The following is a 12,016-nucleotide window of genomic DNA, read 5'->3' on the forward strand; positions in this document are numbered from 1 at the left end:
TAAAGTGGCATACCGAATGAGCCCCAAGGAAAATGAAGAGATTAGAAAGCAAGTGCATGAATTGTTAGACAAGGGATTGATAAGGGAAAGTTTGAGCCCTTGTGTAGTCCCAACGGTTCTCGCTCCCAAGAAGGGAGGAGAGTGGTGGATGTGCACCGACTCAAGGGCCATCAACAAAATCACCATCCGATACAGGTTTCCACTACCACAGATGGATGACATGATGGATTGTTTAAGCGAGGCAGTGTATTTCTCTAAGATAGATTTGAAGAGCGAGCACCATCAGATTCGAATACGAGAGGGGGACGAATGGAAGACAACCTTTAAGACGAATGAGGGGCTGTACGAATGGCTGGTCATGCCATTTGGACTGATCAATGGGCCCCAATACATTCATGAGGTTAATGAATCAGATGTTGAAGGAGTACATCAGGAAATTTGTGATAGTGTACCTGGACGACATACTAATTTTTCGCAGGACAAGGGAAGAACACCTTCAACACGTACAGAAAGTGCTAGAAAAATTACAGCAGAATAAAATGCTAATAAATTTGAAGAAATGTACCTTTCTGTAGAAGGAATTGATTTATTTGGGCTTTGTAATGGAAGAAAACGAACTGAAGATGGATCTAGAGAAGGTTGTAGCGATAGTGAATTGGCCGTCTTCGAAAAATTTATTTGAGGTATGTAGCTTTCATGGACTAGCGAGATTTTACCAGAAATTCATAAGGAATTTTAGTGAAATTTGTGCACCAATGTTGGACACCATTTAAAAGGCCAACTAGCCTTTTCGATGGACAGAGGCAATGGAGAGAAGTTTCCAGTTGTTAAAGAGAAAGATCACTGAGAGGCCGATCCTGAGATTGCCAAATTTCAAGAAGCTTTTTCAGGTTCGCTGTGATGCTAGCGGTATAGCAATTGGAGCTGTACTCAGCCAGGAGGATAAGCCTATGGCCTTTTTCAATGAGAAGCTAAATGAAAGCAGAAAGAAATATTCATCGTATGATAAGGAGTTCTATGTTGTTATACAGGAATTAAAACACTGGAGGCATTATCTGTTGGGAAACAAATTTGTGTTGTTTTTAGATAATTCTGCACTATAGTATGTAATGCAAAAGCACAAGTTGAACCACAATCATGCCAAATGGGTGGAGTATTTTCATAGTTTCAACTTCATATTGAATCATATTAGTGGGCAGGCCAATAAGGTGGCAGATGCACTAAGTAGGAGAGCTCTACTTCTGCAGGAAAGCACTGTGCAAGTGCTGGGTTTTGAGCACTTAAAAGATTTATACCAGACTGATACAGATTTTAAGGAGGCCTATGAGGCATGCCAGAATCCCTTAGTGAGAGATAATAGTCCATTTTTGGACTACAATCTACAGGAGAAACTATTGTTTAAGGGAGGACAGCTGTGCATACCTGACTCCTTGATGAGGGAGAATATTATTTGGGAGAAGCATAGTGGAGGTCTGGTCGGACATTTCGGCATGGACAAGACACTCGAGCAGCTCAGTCATTTCTACTTTTGGCCAAAGATGCGGAGGGATGTACAGCGATTTGTGGCTAGATGTAAAGTTTGCCAGTTGGCAAAGGGTTATAGTCAAAACACGGGACTATACACACCGTTACCTATTCCAGGCAGACCATGGGACTCAGTCAGCTTGGACTTTGTCTTAGGTCTAACTAAGACACGGAGAGGTTACGACTCGGTGATGGTAGTAGTGGACAGATTCTCGAAGATGGCGCATTTCATCCCTTGCAGGAAAACCAATGATGCCACTCACGTGGCCCACTTGTTTTTCACAGAGATTGTCAGGTTACATGGGTTGCCTAAGTCCATCCTGTCGGATCGGGATGTGAAGTTTATAGGAAACTTTTGGCGTACCCTATGGAAGAAAATGGACACATAACTGAGTTAAAGTTCTGCTTATCATACGCAAACCGACGAACAAACAGAAATTGTAAACAGGAGTCTAGGAAACCTGCTACGAAGCCTAGTTGGAGAGAATTCGTGGATGTGGGATCGAGTGCTGGCACAGGAAAAGTTCACTTATAACGACTTTCCTAACTGTAGCACATGATTCAATCCATTTCAAACCCTATACGGCATGCATCCTCGTAGAGTGCATGAGTTGCGGAATCTTGGACTGTAGGAAAGGTGAAGCACAGATGGATAAGATTTCGCTAACGCGATAAGAGATTTGCATGAACAGGTAAAAATTAAATTGCAGGACAACAACCTAAAGTATAAATAGCAAGCAGATTTGAAGAGAATGGAAGTACAGTTCAACGTGGGGGATGAAGTCCTCACACATTTGTGCAAAGAACACTTCCCTAAGGGTACATACATTTGTTATAGACATATTTGGGCACTGCAACCCCAATCATACATGTCCATAAACCAAGGGCTTCTAAATCCTTAAAAGTGTCGTTTCATACCCTAAAGGAGCAAGGTCAGTTGATTACATCATCTCCCAGAAGTTCTCCATGAAAAACTACTCAGAACTGGACAAAGCAGGACCATACAGACTGCCCAGTGCTAAAGGTGCGATGCATCCCACCTGCCACATGCAAAAAGTGCGATGCATACTGGAAAGCCCTTCTATATGGTGTGATGAGAGAGAGCAGACAAATGGCACAAGAAGCTTGCTAGGTGGAAACCTAGAGAATCTTCTAGAAATTTCTCATTTGACACTTGCCTCTCTGAGTTCACCCAGGGATGAGTAAGAGATCTAAAATCTCCATGTGGAACCAAGAACTATCAGTGAAATGACACTAATCAAAATCCCAGAAGCTGACTCACTCCCTTGTAAACATCTATATATGGATCCCTCATCCAAGAGATCCAGGGGCTGGAATTTTGTAATTGGCAAGGAAGTGTTGTTGGTTTCTCTTTGAAGACATTGTTGGGTGATCTTGCTTTGTATGAGGTGAAGAGGGCTTTCAAGCTGGGAGGATGGCCCTGGGTCAGACCAAGTGGTTGTAATCCTCTCTTCTACTAATTTTACTAATAAAGCTATTTGAGTTTTCCTCCATATTCTTGTGTATCTCTGAATGTTGTGTTGATATATGCATTCGTATGTTCAATATATATCTGATCCTATATTGTTTACAGTGAAAGATCTCTATGCTTTGATGGTATTATGCTGCTCTGAATCTATAGGTGTTCTTTGAAGCGGGGCAAGTAAGGAAGCAGTGTCGAGATTCTATCAAAAGGGGAAAGGAAACAAAAAAGGAGCCAAGCGGAAGACTGAGGTTGGTACTCTCTGCTTCTTTCTCATCTCTCTCTCGTAAAGGAAAAACAAGTGACTTTAATCTATTTGTTTCTAAGATAGCTACCCGTCTTAGTGGGACTAGCAGCTCTGAATAGACACTAGATTTCCTGATAACAAAATGGCGACTCTGCTGGGGAGCGATTAGTTTGATTGCTTGTCTCTATTTGTTTGACTCATAAACCACAGACAGAGCCTGAAGTCAAGCCAACTAGCCTTCGAACTGCATTTTCTATGCAAGTGCAAAGTAGATCAACACTACTTCAGTCAATCTCTGGGTTTTTTTATGAACTGAACAATTGACTTGCAAACATCCTAAGTGCCCTAGAGGTAGCTTGAGTAACCTCATTAGATCGGCCCTATACTTTGTAGTTATTGATTATCATTTGCTTGGTCTAAATCCCTAAACTAAAATGCAAACTTTGACCAAAAACCAAGTTAAAGTCTCGTTCCTGGACCATCGCACCCTCTCCTTTAGGAAAATTGGATGCATCACACCTCCCATGTGCAGTAGGTGAGATGCATCCTTGTTTCCCTGTGTTACAGGTGCGATGATCAGACAAGACTATATCTACCTCCAGATTTTGGTTTTTTCTTCACTGTCTTCAGTTTTATTCAGGATTTTTTCTGTCTATGATCAGTAGACCATTGTAGAAACCCCCTTCCTTTGCATCATTTAGCCTCCATTGTACAAAGATTTGTGAATGTTTTTATGTATTTTTCGCCATTCACAGTTCTCATTTACAAAATAGTAGCTTAATCGAACTGTCGTCTTTTGATTTGAAAGTGTCGCAAGTGTCGTTTTCAGTCAAAGAAAAGAATACTTCTCTTTTTGATAGTTGATTACATTGTTACTCTTGTATTTGATCTGAATTTATAAGTATTTCAAGTGTCAAAAGAAGTTTTCAATTCAAAATCGCAAAGTGTCGTCTTGCCTTCCTATCGTTTTTTGAAAAGAAAATCATTAGTACTGTCGCTTTGAAAGAAGGGATAATTCATATTTGTATTTAGCATTCTTTTTGTCATTCACACATTAAGAAAGCAGAAAAAAATACATGCACGCACATTTTCATTTAGACTGCTTGTTGATTTTGATTTAGGATAGTGCATCTAGTGTGTGCTCTCTACTCTATGTTGAAAGGATTTCATTTCTCTTTCCTTACTAGCTAGGATTTTCATTGCAAAAAGAAGATTAAACGACTGTTTATCATCTTAGATTGAATTTTAGGAATTGTATATCTACATCACGCGGTGAACCTGAAAGGAAAATTTCTTAAGAAAGATCAACTGTAAAATAAATTCAATGAACATAAAAATGCTTTGGAACCTAATGCACAACATCTAGAAGTCTAGGCTAGAGACGTATTCCGGTGTCGTAAAGCCTGGTAACCGTTGCTTTCATCGTAGGTTGGGTGATTCCTCCTCTTTGAGACGACAGTGCTAGTACGGAGTTTTGCTCCCACATACCGTCGAGTATATATTGGGATACCACAATAGGCTATATCCTTTATCCTTAGGAAGTTGTGTCTGCCGCGCTATCGATCGCAATGCATTGAACACAACATTCAAGAAGATTGATTGTCGTACCGTAAAAATTATTCTGCCGTTTTGCGATTGGTTTGGTAATCCCTCTGTTTAGATTTCTAGAGTAGCCTCTTTCATTCCTTTTCAGACTCCTTAAAGGAAAAGGTCCATCTGAGCACTTGTCACTTCAGTCTCATTAAAAATCGAAGGTGACTAGAGTCATCTTTAGCTTTTTCTCTACTCTTAAAAAGTGAAAAAGCAAGTTGTGTCAAAGCATCTAAAATTTATTTTAAACGGAATAACGTCACCGTTCCTTCGTTGATTTTGGGTTGAGAAAATGGAGTCCACCAACCAAGTATTTCCCCTTGGGGGAAATCCTAGTCCTTTCATCTCTTGGGGAGATGTTGGTGCACCTCATATGGCCACATTGTCCCTCCCTGGATTGACAATTGGCCTGCCGGTATCGCTTTTCTCGACCTCTATCATTCAAAACACCGTGATTCCTAAGCAATCAAATCAGCAACTAGATGATACTAGAGTCACCCCCCAACCTTCTACTTTGTTTTTTTCTCCCTCTCCTTCTTCCTCTTCGCTTGGTGAAACTAGTAAAACTAAGAACCAAGTAACTGAGAAGAAGAAGAAAGGGAAGGAGAAGAAGAAGAAGGAGCCAACGACGAAAAGGGGCAACCGTGCATCATCTAGTGAAAATCCACACACTGCACCATCCAAACCTAAATCTCCATGTGTCATCTGCAAAGGAGACCACTATCACCGAGATTGTCCTTGCATCCCACGGATCCTAAGGGACCGGTCTCCCCGCTTTCACAATCTGGTGTCGTCAACCTCTGACGATCATGTTGAAAGTACACCATCAACTAGTGAAAGCGAAGTCACTAGACAGAAAGGAAAATCTAAATTTCCCTGCAAACTGTGTGAAGGCGATCATGCCCTCCACCATTGTCCCTTCCTGGACGGAGCTAAAAGAGTCTTGGACAATTGTCCTGCATCACCGCAGTGACTTCCTCATGGATACAAGAAACTCTTGCTGAATCCATTACTAGTTGAAAATCCGACTGACCCACCTTTGGTGTCGGTCGAGACACCTATCATTGAAGATAAACCCTCTGAGTCCACATCGAACCCAAGTCAACAGGTCGAGACGGTAGTCGACCCCATCCTAACTTCAGAAGATCTACCTTCAGATGATACAGTCACCGAAGAGAATGAGAATGACACCGTTCAAATTCTTTTCATAAACACAGACTCCAATGAACATGGGGGCAATCTGCCCATTCCTTTACTGCGAGAAGGAAATTCGTCAGAGTGGTATCCGGCCGTTTATTCAGTCCCACCTCCAAGCAACCTAGTTGTTTCCTTCGATTCGAATCTACTAGGTAGACCCCGTTTACCATCTAATGTACCATTTCAAATCATAGTGCAAACTTACAAAATGGTCATGGTTGGTACCATCATAGATGAAGGGGCTTCTGTGAGTATCCTTTCCTCAACTGCTTGGAAAGCACTTGGTTCACCATCACTTCTGCCTGAGATGCGACATCTAACAGGCTTCGACAAAGGAACCAGTCAACCGTTAGGGATCCTTCCAAGTTTGCCTATAACTTTGAAAAGGAAAACCGTTTATCTAAATGTAATGGTAGTCCAAGGACCTTTAGATTACAATCTACTCCTTGGGCATGACTACATTTATAGCATGGGAGCCATTGTCTCCTCACTCTTTTGAGTAATGTGTTTTTTGCATGAAGGCAGAGTGGTCTAGCTCGTAGACCAGCTTTCATTCCCCGGTTCACACATAGCTAATAGTCAAATGCCATCCTTGACAGGTCTTTTTGCACAAGGAATGTCTCATAAATCTCTAGTCCGTCTACCTGATGAGCGCGAGTGATTCGACGGTTGTGACTGAAACCCAAGGGGCATGTACCCTGGTCTGCTTCGGCAGGAAAACTTCAAGTGTAGGGTAGGTTTCCATAGAGGATATATGACTAGTCTAACACACCCATCCGTTTAGGAAAATGGGATTAGACCGGAATAAGATACCTTTGTTAGAAGATAGGCCTTTCTCGATAGAACAAATTTTTTGTCTGCAAATTGAAGGGTAACCTGGAAAAGGTAGACCTTTCCCGATAGAACATATGTTTTGTCTACAAATTGAGGGGTAACCTAGGAAACTCTACTTCGCTATACCTGGGGGCATGCAAACCTTTTTGCGTGAAAGTGAAAAATGACCATTTATTTTCTTAGTTTGTAGGTTCTTAACCCTTTAAACTCGTAGGATTGATCGTTCCTAGCTTACATAGTAAAAGGAGTCGGAGCATAATTTTGAATGGTGCAAGCTCCCTAAAAAATGAACCTATCGATGAGAGATCTTTATTATACGACTAGCACGAGCAGTTTTACACGAAGTTCAAGCTCATTAAAAATTAAACCTAGCAATGAGCATATGTTCCACTAGAGTTTAAGCTCATTAAAAAATGAACCCACCATCGGTAAGTAACCATTGAGATCAAATTATTATTAGCTTTTGAGCCTTGGTCGTGTTCTTACCATCACCTCCACTCTATTTTAGCCAATCATTTGCCTCCATTTGATTGTTTACCCCTTTTGAGGAACAAATGCGACGAGTGATCCTATTAGCCACCTTCTTTACACTATCGGGATTGAAAAGTTCCAAACATTACCTGGAACCAGCTATTATCTGAAAACATCACTCGTTCCTCAAAAAATGAGTCTCCTTTAAGCTCTTTTCATCTGACTCGTAAAATATGAAAAGATTTCCGAGCAATTGACCTCTTTGGCGCGTTAAAGTGATTGGAAGTGTTATCCCTCCTCTAGATTTTAATCTTTTTGGCCCTGAGGGATTATTACACAAAAATATCGAGCGTTTTTCTTGTTCGGCTCGTTAAAACTATCGAAAGGTCATCCCTTTTGCATTGTTTTATACTTTTTCAGACTTAAGGGATTATATTACAAAAAAGGAATATTGAAGTCTTCTTTCCTTCTCTTTTTAGAATCTCTAAAATTGAAAAATAATGAGTTATCCTTGTCGTTAAACTCATTAAAACAATAGCGAAAAACTTGTCCATTCAGACAAGAGTGAGTTTCACTGTCGCTAGGCTCGTTAAAACATAGCGACGGGTTTTCCCAAAGGGAAAATTATAGAACAAGCATATGTTATCCTCCTCAAGCTTGACAAAAATAAAGAGGTGCTGGTCAGAAATGACGCGGGAAAATTGGGAACAAAACTTGAAGAAACTTTATTGGTAGCAGGTTGCTCTTGAACATGACACTTTCACTCCATCACCATGATTGAGTCGGGTTGGGTTACTCCATTCACCGGTCATATTACCATTGGTCCACTATATCATCCACTTTTGGGGTTAACGCTACCAATCCATTTCAGTGTCGCCGATATGTTCAAAAGAAGTTGCTCAGAGAATTCACCTACCCAGCTTGTGTCTCATCCGCTACAATACCTTCATGCTTCATCCTTTCATGACCGCCACCTTGAACCTTGTATCATCAGATCATTTTCACCTCTACAAAATCATTTGCTCTGTTTTGTGTCGTAAATGTGGGATCCATCAATTCCCTCCTATGACGGGTCACTTCTTGTCGACATCAACTCATTATCCAAGAAGCCGACCTAGGAACAACCCTTTCAGTACTTTGAAGCTTGCATGCCTCAATGGAAAGTTTCTCACTTCCGGCGACAAGTTTACATTAATGGCCTTTGACTGAAAGACTTTGCGTGGTGTTCGACATCAACTCATGTATTCACACCACGTGAATTGTACTACAATACCTTGAGGGTCATCATCATCATTGGTGATTCCTCTTGCGCCCGTTAACAACTTACATCATTGGCTGGTAATCAGGCAATGTATTTCCATGTTCGACATCAAAACATCTATTCACATGGATCAACTTGTACTTCGAGCGAAGATTGAACAAGTTTTGAAGACCCTGGATCTAGTTTCATCCATCCGGGCTACGATATGTTCAAGAGAATAAAGACATCGAATGTACATCATTGTTGCACAGATAATCATCCAAACTAAGGGATGATGGCTCTACCATAATCATCAGTCTGCACGCAGATGGTTGTCTTTCCTATGTACATGAAAATGAATTTATCAAAGCTGAGCATGGGAATGTCTGCCTCAGCTAGATCATGAAAAATATTATGAAGATAATGTATTGTATTGTATCTTATTACAGGTCACCTTCCAGTTCGAAAAACCTCAGATCCTCATTATAAAAGCATTTCACCCGACATCAAAAGGATTTATGACCTCATGCTTTAGGGGGCAACTATTATAGACATATTTTGGCACTACAACCCCAATCATACATGTCCATAAACCAAGGGCTTCTAAGTCTTAAAAGTGTTGTTTCATACCCTAAAGGAGCAAGGTCAGCTGATTACATCATCTCCCAGAAGTTCTCAATGAAAAACTACTCAGAATTGGTCAAAGCAGGACCATACAGATTGTCGAGTGCTAAAGGTGCGATGCATCTCACCTGCCACATGCAAAAAGTGTGATGCATATTGGAAAGCCCTTCTATAGGGTGCGATGAGCGAGAGAAGACAAATGGCACAAGCAGTTTGCTAGGTGGAAACCCGGAGAATCTTCTAGAAACTGCTCATTTGACACTTGCCTCTCTGAGTTCACCCAGGAATGAGTAAGAGATCTAAAATCTCCATGTGGAACCAAGAACTATCAGTGAAATGACACTAATCAAAATCCAAGAAGTTGACTCACTCCCCTCTAAACATCTATATATGGATCCCTCATCCAAGAGATCCAGGGGATGGAATTTTGTAATTGGAAAGGAAGTGTTGTTGGTTTCTCTTTGAAGACATTGTTAGGTGATCTTTCTTTTTATGAAGTGAAGAGGGCTTTCAAGTTGGGAGGATGGCGTTGGGTCAGAACAAGTGGTTGTAATCCTCTCTTCTACTACTTTTACTATTAAAGCTATTTGAGTTTTCCTCCATATTCTTGTGTATCTCTGAATGTTATGTTGATATATGCATTTGTATGGTCAATATATATCTGATCCTATATTTTTTACAGTGAAAGATCTCTATGCTTTGATGGTATTATGCTGCTGTGAATCTACAGGTGTTCTTTGAAGAGGGGCAAGTAAGGAAGCAGTGGCGAGATTCTGTCAAAGGGGAAAGGAAACAAAAAAGGAGCCAAGCGGAAGACTGAGGTTGGTACTCTCTGCTTCTTTCTCATCTCTCTCTCATAAAGGAAAAACAAGTGACTTTAATCTGTTTGTTTCTAAGATAGCTACCCGTCTTAGTGGGACTAGCAGCTCTGAATAGACACTAGATTTACCGATAACAACAATAAGCTAAAGTGCAAGAAGATAGGACGCTACAAAATCCTCCGGAAATTTTTGGCGATGAGATATAGTTGCCACCCAAAATAGGCGTTGCCACCCAAAATAGGCATTTCACCTATCTTTAATGTAGCAGACCTATTCCCCTACACGACTGACCCAGAAGAAAAGGAAGAAGATGGAACCACGCTGCCTACACAGAATACCTAGGATGGAGGAGAAGCTTGGAAGAGACAGATGCCTTATGTTCAACCTCCCGAGATCAAGAGCATTCTCGACGCTCAGGTGGCTAAACAAACTCGGCGGAAGGATTATCTGCAGTACCTGGTCAAGTGGAAGATCCTTCCTATTGAGGACAGTTCGTGGCTTGATGCCAGGAAGATTGAGCAAATAGGTTCTTCAATCGAGAAGCTCATGGACCAGAGCCATGATTTCTTTTTTCCATAGGAGCCTGATGCAGGAGCATCCAACTAGGGCGCCATGACCGGGTGATGTTTCTGCCAGGTTGGAAAGTTGATTTAGCATTTGAATTTTCTTTTATGTTTAGTTTATCAGAGCATGAGGTAGTATTTTGTTTTTTTTTTTCTTTTAATTGTTGTATTAGTCAAAAGTTAGTTGGTCGGTTAGGGATGTTATGTGTATGACCTTAATAAAAAATAGCTTAGTAATTTTTCTATCAACTTAAGGAGGAAAAGACAAAAATGTCTAAATGAAGATCTTGTCATGTAAACAGAACTGAGAATTAGTAGTTATACAACTATATTTCTTTTAACTAAAAGTAACTACAGTTTCATTAACTGTAAGTGAAAATGTATAAATGTAGAAGTGGAAAACATGTAAAGCGTTCAACATTTTTTAGGTTCGAGCAATAAAAAAAGACAGAAGAAATTTTTTCCTAACTGTCCATCTATGTCATTGTCTACGTGCTGTACCATTTTGTTTTATTCATTGAAAAATTGAATTCAGAGTTAGTAGATAGAGAATGACTACTATAGGTCGTGTTTTTTTTCCTCACTCAACAGAAGGCAATATCGAATACGCATATACATCCACAACCAGAGTGAAGGATAATCGAATTGAATTCACAACCAGGAGAGTAATGCACAACGATTCAACTGAAGGAACATTACAAAAATAGAGTGCCGAAGAAAACGAAATACAACAAAGGTAATTTCAAACAAATCTTCACATCTTTCATAAATAAACAGAGACAAATAATTTTATGTGTACATTGCTATTGTTCCAAGTAAGTTAAGCGTTACATTTGTTCAAAATAAAACAAGTTCCCAGCGGTCGACAGAACGGACAAACCCTAGTCTAGGGTTTGATATCAGGGAAAACCCTCAACCTCAACAGACGACCAAACCAGAACCAGAATCGAAAACAGACACCAGAATCGAAAACAGACTCAAGCATAATTTGTGAGGATGAACCAGTTTGTACACAGCTACAAGATAGCAAGAGATAAATCCTATAGAGACAAAAAGAAACCCTGGCTACAAACTGACAAGCTTTAGAAGACAGAGCCTACCGGCAGAGGGTTGTTTAATTTGGAGACTGAACTGTGTTAAGCCCTCGCATCCAGGTCGAACCTTTGACCTGCACAAATAAAACGAGTCACAGTTAGCATACCTGCACAGTGTTACCAGAACCGAAGCATAACCAATAGTAAGGGAAAGCGTAGCATACCTGGGCACGACCGGACCAAGAACCTTAAGGAACAGAGTCACAGATAACCAGAAGAAGCCTGAGACCAGAGGAGCAGGCTTGGTCAGTGACTACACCAGAAGAAGGTAAGTATATAGCACGGAAGGACGAATTACCTGGTTTGTAGCTGAGAAAAACCATCGTGC

At 40.6% G+C, this 12,016-nt stretch overlaps 1 protein-coding gene across 1 annotated transcript in view; it reads left to right on the top strand.

Moving 5' to 3' along the window:
- Positions 1 to 806: 806 nt before the first annotated feature.
- Positions 807 to 12,016, top strand: part of LOC149147434 (protein DMR6-LIKE OXYGENASE 1-like) — a 28,907-nt gene continuing 17,697 nt past the window's right edge. The window contains exon 1 of the mRNA XM_089441833.1: positions 807 to 1,000. Within this exon, the coding sequence (XP_089297959.1) occupies positions 807 to 1,000 (194 nt within the window). The remainder of the gene's footprint in view (positions 1,001 to 12,016) is intronic.

Source organism: Pinus tabuliformis, chromosome 9, assembly GCF_031772625.1.
Source record: "Pinus tabuliformis cultivar Carrire ecotype Pingquan chromosome 9, CPIR1, whole genome shotgun sequence".
Taxonomy (NCBI): Eukaryota; Viridiplantae; Streptophyta; class Pinopsida; order Pinales; family Pinaceae; genus Pinus; species Pinus tabuliformis.